The following is a 19,419-nucleotide window of genomic DNA, read 5'->3' as shown; positions in this document are numbered from 1 at the left end:
TGTCATTTGGCGAGAGGCGGGGTACACCCTTTACAGGTCACCATTCCATCACAGGGCCATCACAGAGACAAACTGCACACATGCTATAAGAATATAACACAATAAAGTGAGATCGCATATATTTATATATATATATGTATATATATACATAAGAGAGAGAGAGAGAGAGAGAGAGAGAGAGAGAGAGAGAGAGAGAGAGAGAGAGAGTGGGAATTGGGAATTATGAGTATTAATAATATACATTGAAAGGTCGACATAGAAAATTCCGACGTCGTTGCTGTCAACGAATGCAGCTAAAGCGCTGAAGAAACACATGATGACGTAGATTCAACGCGCCGGTGAAGCTAGCAACATTAGCTCACGTTTTAGAGCGGACATTATTAAACATAACGCTGCTCATGTCTGAGTATGATAGGGGGTTTAGCTGCCGCAAATCAGTAGTTTACTTTAGTCTCAGACGACACTCGTCATGGTAGAAGAGGAGGATTTACCACCAAACCTTCTGACACAGGAGATGAAACGCAGCAATGGCGACTTCATCCCTCCGGATGGGTTATGCTGGGTTTCAGTTTTGTCCTGTTTACTGCTTGCCTGTTCATATGTTGGCAGTTTATACGTGTGGAGGAGTGACCTGCCGAGGTGAGCCAAACAGAACTGTATTATAGGCGTGAACACAAAATCTCGACTCTACCGGGTTATCTACCGGGTTATTCAGTTACACTCTTATATCTTGGAAGTTTATTACTGGGTTATTAAAGTGATTTTAAGTAACAGAAAAGCATTGTGTGTGTGTTACAGTAATGTTTTTTTTTAAAAAAAAAAGACGTGCACTCCATGCAGCTGCACACTATGACTGGAAATGAGGCACAGACAGTAGTGATGACTGCTGATGATGTTGGAGGGTGGCTCGGGGCTACATATGTTGTTTGGTCCCCTTTTCAATCACTAGAGAATAGTCGACGTTCGCCCCTGAGTCACAGCTTCCCACTTTATGTTACAGCTCCCGTGATGTTACCCTTGGCCTTAAATATCCTGTCCCGTGTACCAAAATGTTCTAAACTGAAACGGGAGTAGATATTGTATCATTTATTATTGTAACTTAAGCTGTAGGACTACTTGCTCCATAATCAGTTACTCTCTGAACATTCAGTCAAATAATGTGAACAGCCAGACTGATGATCAATGAAATCACAAGAAATTCATTCTTACCATAGGCTGCAGTAAAGGCTAGTGACACACCACCTGTTGCAGTAACAGGAGAATAAACCTACACACTGATTTAGTTCACTGCCTTTAATGTGCGATCTCACGTTATTGTGTTGTCTTAAAGTAAAGACTGGAGATATAAAGGCATAGGAGGATTGACACATTAGGCTGTTTGCATAAAGCCTGTAAATTAAATCAGTGTTCTTCAGCCCTTGTTGTTCTCAACAGTCACATATCTTAGCCGTGTCTGCATTTTCATTGAACTCTGCTTTCACTGAGGTCAGTAGGGCTTTTCACATATGACTTTCAGTCCACGTCTGACGTGCCTTTGTTGTGCATCATTGTAGTGTGAAAGCAGAGAGGCAAAATGGACGATTGAAGTTGGTCCACTGCTGTTATGGCCTTAAGTGGCCAAGGTAGGCAGTGATAGGCCAAACAGGCTGTAGCTATATGTGAAGGCAAGCTGACATGATGAAACACACCATCCTAACCAATAACCGTGTTCTCACTCAGTGCTATGTGCCAACCTAACGTGTTTAAGCACACACTAATGTGGGGCTGATCCACCTCTATCTGGCATGTGTCCACTACCAAAGAGGAACAGCAGAAAGTTAAGCTGAAATTATACTCATTGTATTGATCATAGGGCGAATTGTGACGTCAACACAGCTCTGTAACTGTGTACCACTGCTTCAGGAGGGCTGGACCCACCGCAGTTTTCTTGGAAATTAGTAGACGTCTCTGCTGAGACAATGGCTCACCAATAACACAGCAATGACTTCAGTCTTATAGTGGTAATTTGAGCAGGAAGCACAAAATGTATAAACAGATGTAACCACACAGTATAAACTCCTCTATCAATGATTATGTCTTCCAGGTATACTTTATCATTGTATCGTTTGCTTTGAGGGGGAGTTTTGAATGTGCAGACCTTGAAGTTTAACTTCAAGATTGCGATTCTTCACTTAAACTGTAGGATCAACCTTTAAAACTGTATCTCTGTCCATATCTATTCCTCATCACCAAATACTAAACATATCTGTCCTCTGCAAGTTAAAAAACATTTCTAATGAGTTTCAAGATTAAAAGACATCTTAATAAATATAGTAACTATTAAAACCCTCTGCTTATAAGTCCTGCCTATAAGATATACAGACCGCCAAATGTATTTGATGTTATCATTTTGTATTAGAATTTGTTTACAATATTAATGTAAACATCTCTGTGTTGCATGGATGCCTATGATGACACCTTTTAAGTGGCAGGGTGGTGGTCCCTGTGTTTAGAAAGGAGGCCGAAGAGTGTGTTCCAACTATAGAGGTACTCGGTTTATTCTGGGGTTTTGGAGCCTCCAACAGATTGTTGAACCTTAGATTCAGGAGGAACATTGTGGTTTTCAACCAGGTTGTGGAACAGTGGACCAGGCAGCAGAGTTACAGAGGAGGTCAATCCAGTCCACGCGTTTTATGTTGATTTGGAGAAGACCAATGACCTTGTCCTCTGAGGAGTTCTGTGGGGGATGCCGTTTGGAATATGGAGTATCAGAGTTGCTGTTGTAGTCTACCAGGTACCTGTATAACCAAAGCAATAGCCGTGTCTGCATCCTTCGGACAAAGTTGAGCCCATTTACAGTGTGTGTTTTACTCTGTCAGGGCTGCCCCTTGTCATCGATCCTGTTTGTGGTCAAGTTATTAAGACATAGTTAGGGAGAGGATGGTGCCTGGTTTTGGAACTTCAGGTGGAGTCTATGGTTCTGTTGTCTTCCTCTAGCCATGACTTAATGCGCTCACAGGAGCGGCTTGCAACTAAGTATGAAGCGACCTGAAGAAGTCCCTCTAAATCTGAGGCCATGGTTCTCAACTAGAATTGGGTGGAGTGCTTGGTCAGGGACAAGTCTCTGCCTTGTGCGGGTGAGTTTAGGTATCTCAGGATCTTGTTCACGATTGATGTCAAGTTAAAGTGGTTAAAGTGGGAGGTAGACAGATGGACTGAGGCTTCGTCAGCAGTAATGAGGGCGGTTGTTTTGAAGAGGGAGTTGAATTGAAGGAGGAAGTTTTCCATTCTTCACCTATGTTCACAACATTATGGTAGTGACTGAAAGATAAGATTGCAGATACAAGCAGATGAAATGAGTTTATTTTGTAGGGTGTCTGGGTCAGCCTTAGAGATGCAGTGAAGAGCTCCATTAATTCATTGATGCACCAAACAGCCTGACGCTCAGGCTAACATGTTTGGCTATCACATCAAAATACATCCCCATTTATTATAGCAAAACATTGATTGAGATGCCAGTTTGGCCACTGCATGAGAGAGAATGATTGGACCAGATGGGAGGCACAAAAGCACGGGAGAGACTTTGTATTAAGTTGCTTTACCCGCTCCAGCTGTTGAGATAATGAATTACTTAGTCATTTTTTTAAGTTTTTTTGGGTACTAGGGGCCTTTATTTGACAGGGCGTGGATAGAAATGGAGCAGAGAGAGTTGGGGAAGACATGGAGCAGAGAGAGTTGGGGAAGACATGCAGCACAGGGCCACAGGCTGGGACTCGAAGTCAGGCTGGCTTTATCAAGGACTCTCAACATCTGTAAATGAGGCACCAGCTTAACCAGTTGAGTTCTTTGGTGCCCCGTTAACATTTTTATGATCCAAAATAGTAACCTCTTCTTTCATGTCATAGCTGCATGTAAAGTATGAATTCAACTTTTCTTTTTCTGTCTTTAGCAAGCGACTTCTTAAGAAAACACCTAGCGAGAAACATAGCAACTTCATACTGCTTATTCCCACTAAAGGCAGAGAGGTAGGTGGAAGTCGTGTTGTTACAGGCATGCTCCAGATATGCATATGGAGATATATGGAGCCAATTTTACCAAGTACAAAGGACATGACAGCAGTATTAAGAGTGAGGGCAGCAGCCTGTCAGCTGATAAGAATGTCACTGTGAGTGAGAAAGGAAATATGAAGGAATTATGTTTTAAATTAAAATATTAATATAATTGTAAATGCATATGCAAGAATAGCTAAAAAGTGTGTTGTTACACACTGACAGCATGGTCAAATTCTATATCCATCTATCTTTTCTATACCTACCTAATCAAATTCAGGATTGTTGGGGAGCTTTAGCCTATTCCAGCTGCCATTGATTGAGAGGTGGTACACCCTGGACAGGTCACCAGTCCATCACAGGGCCACGCAGAGACAAATGACATAAACAATCATGTACATCACCAATTAACCTAACATGCATGTTTTTAGATGGTAGAAGGAAGCTGGAGTACCCGGAAAGAACTGGTGCTAACCACCACACCACTGTGCAGGCCTAAATTCTATTTTAGAATCAGATTGAGATAGAATGATTTAAAAAAAATTATCATTGTAATGAGATTTCACCCTGCTCTAGATGCTGTTTGGCAGGCTCAGAAAAGGATTTTGGGTAATCATCCAATGCAGACAGGCCTGTGTGCAGTCACTGAAAAATCTTGAAAACACATGGCCCTCAAAGATGATGCTATGATAGATTATATACTGATGGGTTGACTGAGCTGGAAGGAGGCTAATAACAGCAGATTTCATTACAAAGAAGTATGAAATCAACAATTCACAAAGAATCACAGGTAAAAAGCACAGACTCGGCTGCACTGGAAGGTTTTCAATACTTTTAACACTTGGTTTCTCTTCATCACAACATCCAGCCTTTTCTCTGGCAGAGCAAAGCTGAAGGACTAACAACAGCGCCAACACAACCAAGAGCTGTCCTCAGCTCACATTGTTCCACATATTTATCAGACTAAGTGACAGTAAAATGCTATAACGTGTAGACGTGTGTGAATGTTGTTCAGATGCAGAACCATGGCAGGACCCGTTCCAGACGTCTCAGCTGTTTGTTTAAATTTCACTGTGCTCATTGTCCCCTGGCCTCTGTCTCCAGGGATCATCCTGCTGTGATAAAGCGACGCTTCACCAGTGTCCTGATTGTGTCAGGCTTGTCACCTCTCTTTGTTTGGACATGGAGAGAATTCACAGCTGTGAGGGTGAGTATGCCTCCAAAACCACAGACCGCACTCTTATTCTGCCTTATTGTTAAATTACATAATTTTTCTGACGTGCATTGGTGTGTCTTAAGCCCTTATCAGACATAAATTTTGGAACATTCATGACTCCATCAGCCAGTGAAAGTAACATATGTTGTATGCAAATGTTCCTTTTGGTTGACTTGGTTGGTAGACGAACAGTTTTTGCAATTAAAGGCAGTTTTTTCTTCCCACCATCACCTTGTACAATGCTCAGTACAAGGGATTGGATCGAAGAGATTTTTCCATACAGTCTGTTGGTCTCCTTAGCTCAACTACTTTTTAAAAAATTTAGCTTTGTATGAATTGTACAAATTTAGATTTTTTTTTCAAATTTGATTTGATTTGATGGATATTTCAACATTGCTCTCAGTGGCTTTGTGAAACATAGTGGCTGAAAATATCACTTTTATAACACAGTCAGTGTTATAAAGGACTGGCTAAGAAGAGAGGTTGGCTTACTTCTTAAGAGGTTGAAATTCACCAGGGATTACTACTGTCTGTTTTGTCTGAAACAAAAAACACTTTTTCCATTTCATTTGGCTCCAGCACATTTGAAAAATCTTCAGGAGCTGCGCCAAATAATTACAAAAAAGTATAGAATAGAAAATGTGGGAGGGCCTGTTGTTTATGTATTTTACAACATGGTCTGTCAGATTCCTTCAAATTCGGTGGGTTAATATGACTACAGAAAGCCAGACCTGCTCCAGTTGAACAAGATATGTGTTATGTTACAAATCCAGCTCAGGAGTAACTCGTCCTTACAATGTTACAGAACAGGTAGACAGCCCTGGAAGCAAACTACTTTTACAGGGATCTTAGAGTACCAGGTCAAATGTTTGATATCTTTCTCTGGAGTTTATCTGGAAAAGATAGTTCTTCTTCACACCAGTCTGAGACAAGCATGAACTGACCCTGACAAGGAATAATCAAAGTGGAGACAGAGTCTACTCATTGACACCCAGGACTGATTTTCAAATCATGATCAAAAGCGGAAAATTTGGGATGAAAAGAAGTTATGACAGAAGTCCAGGCTGCTCTCACCCACAGTTTGTATGAAAACATATGAAAAGTAATGCACAGAATTTCGTGCATAATCCTACAAATATCCATCAACACAAGCGACCAGTGCGCCTGCTCAAAGCCTCAAAGTCAGGGCTGACGTGCCTTTTGTCCACAGAGGAAGATAAACATTTAAAAATAGTTTTGACATTATAATACATTGCTGAAAGCGAAAAATTTACTTTTTATTTTTACAGTCTTCCTTCGGGGAATGTATGCAAGCTTCAGTTTGTTAGTAATTAACTTGTAAAGTTTATTTTTGTTTCCAACGTTGCTATGGTTGTTACTAAGGACGCTGCTATTGCAAACGGCGGAAATCACCATAGGCTACTTTGTTCGTCTTAATCTGTTTTTGTTCCGGCTTCGCTGCTGAAACACGCTATAAAGGAAATGCACGCCGGCAACGGAGAAATAAGTTTGTTTTGGATGAACAACACCTGAAAGATCACTGCCCACTGATATCTTCTGCATCGAATCAGAGCGCCGAGGCGAATAGAGAGAGACGGAATAATTCTATTTACAGGAGGAAGTATTCACGGACAGCTAATATATAAAGAAAGAAGATAAAGATAGGTTTTATTTGTCATTCTTATGCGTCACATAAAAACAAAACTGTGTTTCAGACATCCACCGTTTGGAGATCAGTGCAGTTAATTTCAACAATAAATAAGGAAACATGGATAAATAAATCAAACAGCTTAAAATGGTCAGGGATAAAAGAGAATAAAAATGATCATTAAATTGGTGCTCTAAGAAATGAACAGCGACAGACACCACACACTGGTAGCAGTTCTGTTCTGAGCTAAAACTAACAGTTTGGACAGGGTGGAGCCAATAAAATGAGACCCAGGCTGGCTGAATTTACTGCAAGATCCAAGTGCTAAGAAACACTGTAAGTCTACGGAAATCCTTCATCATCTTCACATCATTGCTAATAAACAACATTTGTAAAGCTACGTTTGCAAAAGTTAAAACTGTATATCCAGATAGATATTGGCACTACAATATACTGCAGTCTTGGTCATCTAGGACCAGCCTGGGGAAAGGGATACAGTAGGTATAATTAGACATATTAGGTCATTAGAAATATAATGTGAAACTCACTGTAAATTATGGGGAAAACCAGGTCTAAACTGGTCCAAATTTAAAAGTCTGACAGTGTATTAAGCAGACGTCAATATTTTGAACACATGTGGCCACTAACTACCCCTTAAAACCCGTTTATATTATTTCATCCAGCTTGGACGTAATAAGGGTCTGAGAAGGCACACCTCAAAGGGGTGAGGTGTAGGACAAAAGTGAAGACATCATTGGAAAGGTGTTGACCTTGGGAGTAACACATGTCTGTATGAAAATTGTGGGCAGGAGCTGCTCCTCAGAGATGACCTTTGAACCTTGAACCTGAGACACTTTTGAAGGCTTACAGAGCAGCAACAAAATAGTCTACAAACAAGTTGTAAACAGCTTTGGAAATCTCTTGACCTACAGACGTGGACAAAATTGTTGGTACCCCTCAGTTAAAGAAGGAAAAACCCACAATTCTCACTGAAAGCACTTGATACCTACAAAAGTAACAATAAATAAAAATTCATTGAAAATTAAATAATCAAAATCAGCCATTACTTTTGAAATGTTGATTAACATAATTAAAAAACTAATGAAATAGCGCTGGACAAAAATGATGGTACCTCTATAAAAGATTGAAAACTATTTGACCAGAGTGACATGATTAACAGGTGTGTCCTTTAATTGACATCACATGTGTTTCCAAACTCATAATCAGTCAGTCTGCCTTTTTAAAGGGAGACAAGTAGTCACTCTGCTGTTTGGTAAAAAGGTGTGTACCACACTGAACATGGACAACAGAAAGCGGAGGAGAGAATTGTCCCAGGACATCCGAAAAAAAATTATAGACAAACATCTTAAAGGTGCAGGCTATAAGACCATCTCTAAACAGCTTGAAGTTCCTGTGACAACAGTGGCTCATATTATTCAGAAGTTCAAGACCCAGCCAGTAGCCAACCTCCCTGGACGTGGCCGCAAGAGGAAAATTGATGACAGATTGAAGAGACAGATCGTTTGAATTGTATCCAAAGAGCCCAGGACAACCTCCAAAGAAATTAAAGGTGAACTCCAAGGCCAAGGTACATCAGTGTCAGATCGCACCATTCGTCGTTGTTTGAGCCAAAGTGGACTTCATGGGAGACGACCAAGGAGGACACCACTGCTGAAAAAAAATCATAAAAAAGTGAGACTGGAATTTGCAAAAATGCATGTTGACAAGCCACAAAGCTTCTGGGAGAATGTCCTTGGGACAGATGAGACCAAACTGGAGCTTTTTGGTAAGGCACATCAACTCTATGTTCATAGACTCAAAAACCAAGCATACGAAGAAAAGAACACTGTCCCTACGGTGAAACATGGAGGAGGCTCAGCAATGTTTTGGGGCTGCTTTGCTGCATCTGGCACAGGGTGTCTTGAATGTGTGCAAGGTAAAATGAAATCAGACGACTATCAAGGCATTCTGGAGAGAAATGTGCTGCCTAGTGTTAGAAAGCTTGGTCTCAGTCGCAGGTCATGGGTCTTCCAACAGGACAACGATCCAAAACACACAGCCAAAAACACCCAAGAATGGCTGAGAGAAAAGCGTTGGACTATTCTAAAGTGGCCTTCCTTGAGCCCAGATCTGAATCCCATTGAACATCTGTGGAAGGAGCTGAAACATGCCATTTGGAGAAGACACCCATCAAACCTGAGACAACTGGAGCAGTTTGCTCATGAGGAGTGGGCCAAAATACCTGTTGACAGCTGCAGAACGCTCATTGACAAATACAGAAATCGTTTAATTGCAGTGATTGCCTCAAAAGGTTGTGCAACAAAATATTAAGTTATGGATACCATCATTTTTGTCCAGCCCTATTTCATTAGTTTTTTTTTTTTTTTTAATAATTATGTTAATCAACCATTCAAAAGTAATGGCTGATTTTCATTATTTAATTTTCAATACATTTTCATTTATTGTTACTTTTGTAAGTTTCAAGTGCTTTCAGTGAGAATTATGGGTTTTTCCTTCTTTAACTGAGGGGCGCCAACAATTTTGTCCACGTGTGTATACTACCATCACCTGTGGGACACCTGTAGGGGGCGCCACTAAGTAGGGTCAAAACCCAGAAAAAAACGTGATTTCATTCCTTTAACTATAAGCAAGATTAAATCTTATTATTAGATTAAATAATACGTCTGAAAGTTTCCCGGCCACAATTTCACACATTAGAGGAAACACGTTCGAACTACAGAACATATGGCGCTGCCCGCCACTGTGTACTGTCATGAATGGTGAGGTTGGGTGCGATGCGTGGTGGAAGTTAGGACCCGGATGCAGATGTATAAAAAGTAAACTTATTTGACAAAAACAGAATAACAAAAAATCACAGCTGAGCCGGAACACCTAAACTAGTGTTTCTCAGTTCCAGTCATGACCCACTGCCCTGCAGGTTTTTGATGTTTCCCTCCTCCATCAGAGCTGATTCAAATGATCAGCTCGCCATCATGCTCTGCAGTGGCCTGATAAGGAGCCATTAATTTGAATACCCACGACTACAGGGAGCGCCACCACAGAGACGGCTCCGACCCGGGCAGACAAGAGGCCCCACACCAAGGTCCAGAGCCCTCCAGTCACCCGGGCCAGAGCAGTCCACAGGACAGCACCCCGTCAGTAGACCAAAAGCAGCTCCCAGTCTGGTAGGCCCCCACAAGGAAACACTGGAGCTAAAAACTGAAAGACTAAAGCAGTGAAAGAAGATAAAAAGGTGTAAAATGAACAAAATAGATAAAAAGCTTTTCAGCTCGTGTAGTTAAAATGTCTAACTAAAACATGTAGTTAAAACATATATTCAAAATGGTATAGCACAAAAATAAGATACAAAGTTTGATTAAAAGGAATAAAGAAAATCAATAAAATCAAATAAAAGCATGATTAAAAAGTGAGTCTTGAGCCTCTTTTTAAGAGCATCAACAGTCTCTGCGGCCCTGAGGTTCTCCGGCAGGCTGTTCCACAGTCGGGGAGCAAGAAACATAACAAAACCAACAGATTTGAAATGTACGGCAATTTAGTACAAATTGTAGTTTATATATCGTGCTTCCGGGTTAGGGTCAGGAGGTTGTGAAATTAGGGTTTAAAAAACATATGTGCGCATTCTTGAACTGAAAAAGTATAACCCAAACATGTACGTTTATGTCGTGAGAAAAGCTATGTTATAAAAACATAAAAATATGCTGATATAGACGTGATTCCTACCACTCTGTGTTTGGCGACGGAAAGGGGCGTGTTCAATAGTTGAAACGAATGAAAGCCATTTTTCACTGCAGGAAATTGTGCATGCGCACTGGTGGCTTGTGTCAAAATGCAGATTTTTTTTGCTTGGAATGTTAGCAAAACGCACTGTAATGCCAAACTATCTTAAAATGCTGAATTTTCCACTATGAGTGAAATGAATGGAAACTGGCCGAAGTACGTCATTCACAGCGCGAGCAGAGTCCATAGTAATCGCCATAGCAACGATAGAAACCTTGAAAAAAAACAAGTAACAAACGACAGATCATATTTGTTCACAAAAGGAATAATATGAGAAAATAATTTTTTCCCTAAGAATGTTATCAAAACGCACTTTAATGCCAAAACTATCTTAAAATCCTGCATTTTCCCACTATGAATGAAACAAATTAAAGTCATCTTTCACTGTAGGGAATTGCACACACTGGTGTCATTGGATATTCGTAGGATAATGCACGCAAATCTGTACATAACTCTTCATACGTTTCCATACGAAACCATGAGAATACGTTGGAGAACTCACGCACACACACAGTCCTATGTATGTGTGTGTGTAAGTAGAAGGAACTGAATGAGTAGATCTTTTTAACAAAAACCATCATCATTCTCTATCACAGTCATTCATCCTCTGAGTCATAATAAAGACTGACAGTTATTGTCTCTGATTGGTGAAGATACCCAACACACACCTCCAGTGAACAGCTACATTTCGATTCATAAAGTGATCCCTTTCTTTCGTCATACATCAGAAGCTGTCATACCAGTTAAGATTAAACTTAATATGTCCAATGCCTATTTGTTTACAGCATTGTGAACGCTTGACTGTTCTGAATCATTTTTGATACATTTCTGCATTGGTCGCTGTTATTTGTCCTTGCATTGCAGTGTCCCTTCAGTAGAAAATAGTAGTTAGATAAGAAATTTAAGAGACTGATTCAGAATCAAATTTATGTTTTTTTCCAAGAAGTCGTTGGACTACTAAGAATAACGATAATAATGACAATATACCATGACAGTACAGCTCAGTCAGACAGGAAGTCGACATGCTCAGTGGTCAGGTTAAAGGAAATGACTGCATATTCTTGGGATATTCGGCTGTCTTACTTAATTTTGTATCTGTGTGTGTCAGTCTAGCTCCTCATTGTTTGCTCTCATGGGGATCCGGTTTGAAGGCATCATTCCAGCAATTATACTTCCTCTGCTGCTAACTATGGTAAGAAACACTCCTGTTTTCGGGGTGATGTATATATGTACAGTTTTTAGAAAATGTCATGACAACAAAAAATGTATTTGTTTAATTGCTGCTTCTTCTTAAAGGGGAACTCTGGTATTTTTAAACCTAGACCTTATTTCTGGCATGAAATTGTCCATCTGCAATACATCCAACAATTGCAGTATCGTCAGAGTATTTCTGCATGTGGCAGAGCTCTGATTCGTGCTGGAAGTCGGATGTATAGAGTGTGAAAAAGACGGTCATACGGTCCCTTGCGGCGCCCCTGTGCTGCAGAACACGATGTCCAAAGTGCAGCCGCCCAGCCTCACAAACTGTGGTCTCTCTGTGAGATAATCCACAATCCAGGAGACCAGGTTCACGTCCCCTCCCATGCCGCTCAGCTTGTCTCTCAGTCAGATGGGCTGGATGGTGTCGAAGGTGCTGCTGAAGTCAAAGACCATGATCTTCACAGCGCCGCTCCCCCTATCAGAATCAGAATGGAGTTTATTGCCAAGTAGGTTTGTACTTACAAGGAATTTGACTTGGTGTACTTGGTGCAGATAATATAGATGTATACTACATCTATATACTACATCTATATATATCTATATAGATATATATATATATCTATATATCTATCTATCTATCTATATATATATATTATCTATATAGATATATATATATATAGGTGATTCTCACGAAACTGTCCTAACCTTTGCAAAAACAAATTTAGGTCAATTTTGCTATTTTTTTCTCTTATTAGTATTAAACAGGGTCTCAATTTACTGGCTCAATTAAAATTAGTGATCAATACACGTTCTTTAATACATTTTCGGAATGTTTTATTGAATCGTTGACCAAATAAATTCATTATCGTAACACATTTTCAATTGATGATAACTGAATATGTATAAAAGGTAGACCTTTTATTTTTTCCATGCATGTTCTGTTAATAGTTCAGAATAGTCACATAGTGTAAACATTCAGAAATGTTTTTATTGATACAGTAATTTTAGAAAAATTACAAAATTGCATTTTTTTACACTAAATCTTTCCTGTAGTGTAAATTTCACAAGTAATTAAAAAATGTCAATTCAGTAATCTGAAAAGACTTGACAAATAGTTTCTGTACAAAAATAAAATTTGAAGGTATCACTCATTCCCATCCAAATATTTACATATACAGCAAGTGTTACAGTAATGAAAAGCTGTTACGGTAATGAAAAGTTTTGTTACGGTAATGACCTCAAACGGCATTCATACATAGAAGCAATGTTTTTAGTATTCACAAAGTAGGCTATATGGTCCAATCTTTTTCACTGTTTATCATGCAAGGCTACATTAGAATTACTGAATGATTAGGTTGTCTTAGGTAATGAGAAATTAAGCTTGACTTTACAATAAAACAATGAATCAAGAGCAATTCATAAGGTTTAGTGTAACCACAATCAATACGAATAAGAATCAATACAATACAATAATCAAACAATCAATAACTTTTCAACCCTCCTTTATACATGTTTTGTCCAAATCTCTAACCCTAACCCTTATACAACATTATAGAATACCGCTGGTCTTGACACAAGTATATTTCTAATATGGTAACACTTTACCGGGGGCTCACACCAAAAGCGTCGTGAGCGGCTGTGGTCGCCCGCCGCTTCTGCTTCTTCTTCTGCCAGAAGCGGTCAGAGAAGCCGGAAGCGGCCAAAGGGGCGTGGCTTATATGTATAGCAACTAGCAGACAATAAGCCATCCATACATTGGTTCCTTCTTTCACCATGGATCGTACTCTGGGCAGCCTTCTTAGTGTTTCTTTGTGTTTGCGCTCTGCCGTTTTCTGCTTTTTTTCCACCTTCGGAATCCAGATCGGTCCCAATTGGCTGTCATCGCGTCGCGTCGCTGCTCATTTGCATAAAGTTGAGCCTTTCTCAACTTTTGAAGCTCACGAAGCTCACAACGTGCCGCTCACAACGCCGGCTGCTCATCGACGCCAGCTTACATTGAAAATGAATGGCAGCTGGCCGCTCACGCCGCTTTTGGTGTGAGCCCCCGGTTACAATAAGGGTCCCTTGTGTTTCTTAAGTAATACACAATAATTGCTAATATTTAGTATTAGTAATGGCTAATAGGAGTTCGCCCAACCGGTCTACATGTGTTTTGTGGACTTGGAGAAGGCGTTCGACCATGTCCCTCGGGGAGTCCTGTGGGGGGTGCTCCGGGAATATGGAGTGCCGGACCCCTTTATAGGGGCCGTTCGGTCTCTGTATGACCGGTGCCAGAGTTTGGTCCACATTGCCGGCAGTAAGTCGGATACGTTTCCAGTGAAGGTTGGACTCCGTCAGGGCTGCCCTTTGTCACCGATTCTGTTCCTAACTTATGGACAGAATTTCTAGGCGCAGCCAGGGTGTTGAGGGTGTCCGATTTGGCAACCTCAGAATCGGGTCTCTGCTTTTTGCGGATGATGTGGTTCTGTTAGCGTCGTCGGGCCGTGACCTTCAACTCTCACTGGAGCGATTCGCAGCCGAGTGTGAAGCGGCTGAGATGAGAATCAGCGCCTCCAAATCCGAGACTATGGTTCTCAGCCGGAAAAGTAATGAATGCAGAGCGTTACGGTAAGATGGTCTTACGGTCTTAAGATGCTATGTTAATGTAGCTTGTAGGTCTGGAGAGGGAGAGAGTCGTTGTCAAGGGCAGCACCGGGCCTTGTTGATAAGGCTAGCAGCAGATGGGAAGAAGCTGTTCTTGTGGCGTGAGGTTTTGGTCCTGATGGACCGCAGCCTCCTGCCAGAGGGGAGTGTCTGAAAGAGTTTGTGAGTGGGTGGGAGGGATCACCCACAATTTTCTCTGTCCTGGAGAGATGTAAGATTGCAGCCAATCACCTTCTCTGCAGACTGAATGACACGCTGCAGTCTGCCCTTGTCCATGGCGGTGGCAGCAGCGTACCAGATGGTGATGGAATAGGTCAGGATGGACTCAATGATGGAGGAGTAGAAGTGCACCATCATTGTCCTTGGCGGGTTGAATTTTTTCAGCTGCCGCAGGAAGTACATCCTCTGCTGGGCTTTCTTGAAGAGGGAGCTGATGTTCAGCTCCCACTTTAGGTTCTGGGAGATGATAGTTCCCAGGAAGTGAAAAATGGACCGACGAACCGGAGTTCAAACCGTGGCTGAGGGCCGTCGCTGGAAATGACCGGCAGCCTTATTGTTCATTCTGTAAGAAAACGACAAGTATTACCTGGATGGACATAAATGCTGTTCGCTCGCACATGCAGTCTGTGAGCCACACATCAACTACACGTTGCGGGGAGCAGCTATCCATATCCAAGACCGTAACTACCACTGAGGCCACCGAGGTCGTGTCCTCTGTATTTTTTATTTTTTTGCTAAAATTCTGGTAGATAAACTCCAAATAAATTGCTTGTGAAACTGACTGCAGGACGATGATCTTGGTTTCCCACAAGAGTAGCTCGAGAGTTTGGGCATATTGCTGCGCGTCATCAACAACACGCACTTTCGCTATGGTAACTACCACACACAAGTTGGACGTTTATTTTGTTACCACCATAGACGTGATACACGTGAGTTTACTGCGTGAATGAAAACTTGGTTATTTTAACTCGGCCCTATTTATTACCAAACCACAGCCGATGCTCCATAGACAAGGTAGACAAGGGTGGACCTTACTTTGAGCAGAATCCAGAGAATTTGGCCGCCGCCTTCCCAGGATTTTGGATCATCGGATAAGCGAGTCTACGAGCGGAAGCTATTAGATTGTCTTTCTCCGACGGAATTGTGGCCGTTGTTGCAGCTCAGGATCCGTGGAGCGTGCGGTCCAGTCTCTGGTTCTGAAGACATGGAAGACAGGCAGATAGTGATGTAAATTAGGGATGATTTCACGTTGATGCATTTTAGCTGGACTAAGGTTAACGTTAACTAGTTCACCCCCACTTGCAGTTAGTGTGTTAGTAACGTTTGTTAGTCACATTTGTTAGGCAGACGGTTGGATCAGGAAGATGGACTTGAATTTAGCTGATTGCAGTACTGCCTATCCTGATTTTAATTTCTTAACTACTAGCGTTTATTAGGAGGAAGCTCGATGGAGGTTTAGTTTTTTTGCTCCCCCCCTTTTTGTGTCTCAGTTTTATGGGTTTGCTGAGACCTGGTTGTCTCCAGCGAGTCCCATGGGGCTTTTGCGGGGTGTAATTTGGTTTCGGTGGACCCATTTGGACCTGGATTCCTTTTGTCCTCGGCCGATTTTTATCTAATACACCACTGGTGACAGTTTTTCGGTGATCAGGTGAGGTCCTGTCCATCGAGGAAGGAACTTTTTGGCCAATTTTTCCACCTTGAGACCTGTTTGTCCACCGGGTCTGGTGAAGGTGTAATACCAGACCTTTTCCCCCACTTGAAGTTCATCATGTGAGGCTTTTTGGTCGTAGTATGTTTTCCTTCCCTCGACAGATTTTTCCAGGCGTTTCTGAGCGAAAGCAAAGGTTGCCTGTAGGTGTTTGCTCAGGTCTTTCATGTACAGGTGAGTCGTGTACACTGTTGCCACACTGGCTTCACCTGGTTGATAGAGCAGATGCAGTGGCATTGTCATTTGCCTGCCTGTCATCATTTCAAATGGGGAAATTCCCGTGGCTTCATGTGGCGTTGCTCTAATGGCCATTAAGACCAACGGCAATTTTACATCCCAATCTCGTTGGTTGGATGCCACATATTTCTTAAGAATGTTCACCACGGTTCGGTTGGCTCGCTCAACCTGACCTGAGGCTTGCGGGTGGTGACTGATGTGAAAGTTTGCTTTCACACCCAGAGCTTGCCACAGCTGCCGCATGACTTCTGCTGTGAAGTGTGTCTGAGTTGACGCGACTTGGAAGGCCAAACCTTGAGAAAACATGGTTCATGAGCAGGTAGGCAGTTGTTTCAGCTGTGTCGTTTGCAGCTGCTAGGCATTCTACCCATTTGGTGAATGCGCATGTCACAGTGAGGAAGTATTTGTTGCCTCGGGTTGATTTGGTGAGTGGTCCCACCCAATCAATTTGGAGGTCTGACCATGGAAACGAGATGCCTCTCCTCTGCAAAGGAGCCCGGTGTATTGGGTTTGTTGGCTGAAACTGACAGCATACAAGACATCCTTTGATGTAGTCGACTACATCCTTTTTCATCTGTGGCCAGTATGCCACCTGTTTTAAAGCGTTATATGTTGCTTTGACACCTTTGTGTCCAGCAGCGGGAAGATCGTGGGCATGCACAAGCATCACCCACCTTTGGTTCCGAGGTACCACGAACGCCAGTGAAGAGAGAGCATCGGAAACATGAACCAAGACACCTTTGACCAACCGCAGAGCTGAGCGAGTGGCGAAAAGCCTTTTTAAGTTAGGGATGCTTTGGAAATCAGACTCTGACGGTTTGTCAGAGTCGTTTGATAGAAATAACACCATTTTGTTGATGGCGGGTCAAGAGACTGAAGGGTTATAAGGTCAGTGTCAGTGAAAGCGGGTTCCACTGAGACGGAGTCATCGTTAGATGCCCGGTCCGGAGAGGTTTTGGTTGCTTTTGACCGCGTCACTACATAGACATTTGGGTGGGTGGGATCTTCGGTGGCTGCTTGAGGTAGCCACGAGGGTTCCAGTGACCAGGGCGTGCCATGCATCGCTCCCTGTTTTGCCAATGAATCCGTCAGGTCGTTCAGTTCTTTGTCTTGCCCTGGTACACGTGAGTAACCTCTGACTTTCTTCCAGTAAACCTGCATGTCATTAGCTTCAATAGCATGGTTACATGCTAAAAACAATTCTTTATGTTTCCCTGGTTTTCTGTTGAAAGTCAGGAAACCATTGCGCTTCCAAGTGGCAAGATGGCAGGAGAAGCTGAGACGAGCATAGTTGGAGTCGGTGCAAATCACCCCATGCTACCTCTGTGTATTGTGATGACTGTGAACCCAGCTGAAAACTTTGAGGTTCACAGGGGTTATTGTGAAGCCAGACGACGCCTGCACCTGCTCGTGTAACCGTGTCATGATGGAATGAGCACCCATCAACGTATGCAGTTTTAATGTTTTTACACGTTTTCATCAAAGTAGTGATGGTGCGGATTGGTTACAGGTGAGGGTTCATCAGCAAGCATGAGGTGAGACGGGGTGTCTTCAGTGCAGCTCTGGCATGCAGCCAGATCGGTGCCGAGAGGACTCTTTTTGTTTTGAGCGTAGCGGACTTCTAAGTCAAAGCTTTGCAGAGCCATCAGCCACGAGGCTACGCGGGCATTTGTAACCACCCCATCCCTAATGCGTTGGCTGTTAAGGAACATGGTGGGTTGGTGGTGAGTTTCTACGATGACCTTTTGGCCTCCAAGATAGTTGGAGAAATGTTTTACTGCCCACACTGTGGCTAGTTGGGCTTTTTCACAGTCTGAGTATTTCAGCTCAGGGGATCTTGCTAGCGTATGCCACCACACATCTGTCCTGGTCGTATTTTTGATACAGACCAGCACTTTAACAGTGAGCTGAGAATCCCACCTCTAGGTGGAATTGTTTGTCACAGTTGGGATAGGCTAAACATGGTGCTGTGCACAGTTTGTCTTTTAACGCTGACATGGCCTTTTGTTGTGGCTTGGCCCAGACAAAAGGTGTCTCCTTTTTAAGTAGTTCGGTTAGCGGTTTTGCAATGTCTGCATAGTTTTCAATGAATTGACGAGAATAGTTACAGACACCTAAGAAGCTGCGAAGCTCAGAGACATTTGAGGGTGTTTTAATGTTACTGATGCCCTGAATGCGGTTTACCTGTGGCTGTACACCACTTGGTCCTACGAGGAGACCGACATAATCTATTTTGGTCTTGCGCCACTGACACTTAGAGAGAGAGATTTTTGCTCCTGCAGTGGTGAGTTGACCCAGTACGTGGTCGATTTCTTGTATGTGCGCATCTAGGTTGGGGCTACGAAGGAGGATGTCATCCACATAAATTAGGTTTCCTCGTTCGTTGGCATCAGGACATGCTTTGTTTAGGAATATGTTAAATTCAGCAGGTGAATTAGCATATCCAAAGGGGCATCTGATGAATGTGTACTGACAGCTAGCAAACGTAAAAGACAACTTGTGTTGGTCCTCGGCGTGTACTGGAATGGTCCAGAACCCTGATGCCACATCTAGCGTAGAGAAGTATTTGGCATCTTTGACACGAGGAAGTTCCTGTTCAAGTTGGGTAATTGGCCACCTCGAGAGAGGGACCTGCTGATTAAGTTTGCGGTAGTCGATTGTAAGTCTCCATTTCCCGTTGGGTTTCATGACCGGCCAGAGAGGTGCCGAGTATACTGTTGCAGGGTCGAATGATCCCGTTTTTCAACAGATTGTCAATGATTTCTTGTATAGGTCCCTGGGATGCAAGAGGGATCTTATACTGACGCACAAAGGTTGGTGGTGCGTCGGGTGGAGTAGGAATGCGCATTGAGTGAATTGTAGTTAAACCACAATCCAGAGAATCAAGGGAGAAAAAGTTCTGATATTTGAGAAGGATTTGGCGTAGCTTGTCACGTTCTTC

General features: G+C 42.4%; 1 protein-coding gene across 2 annotated transcripts in view; it reads left to right on the top strand.

Annotated features, from left to right (window-relative positions):
* The first annotated feature begins 326 nt into the window (after nucleotides 1–326).
* Nucleotides 327–19,419, top strand: part of rce1a (Ras converting CAAX endopeptidase 1a) — a 48,047-nt gene continuing 28,954 nt past the window's right edge. Inside the window, exons 1-3 of one of the 2 annotated variants that reach the window (XM_072376496.1) lie at nucleotides 327–639; nucleotides 5,133–5,235; nucleotides 11,799–11,882. In XM_072376496.1, coding sequence (XP_072232597.1) covers nucleotides 470–639; nucleotides 5,133–5,235; nucleotides 11,799–11,882 — 357 coding nt within the window. In that variant the 5' untranslated portion in view covers nucleotides 327–469. Of the gene's footprint in view, nucleotides 640–5,132; nucleotides 5,236–11,798; nucleotides 11,883–19,419 lie in introns of those variants that run through there. The other variant, XM_072376497.1, reaches the window with a different exon arrangement.

Source organism: Leuresthes tenuis, unplaced genomic scaffold, assembly GCF_036924035.1.
Source record: "Leuresthes tenuis unplaced genomic scaffold, fLeuTen1.0.hap1 SCAF_22, whole genome shotgun sequence".
In the NCBI taxonomy this organism is placed as follows: Eukaryota; Metazoa; Chordata; class Actinopteri; order Atheriniformes; family Atherinopsidae; genus Leuresthes; species Leuresthes tenuis.
Note: the sequence above shows the minus strand (reverse complement) of the source record. Positions and strands in the feature narration are given on the sequence as shown.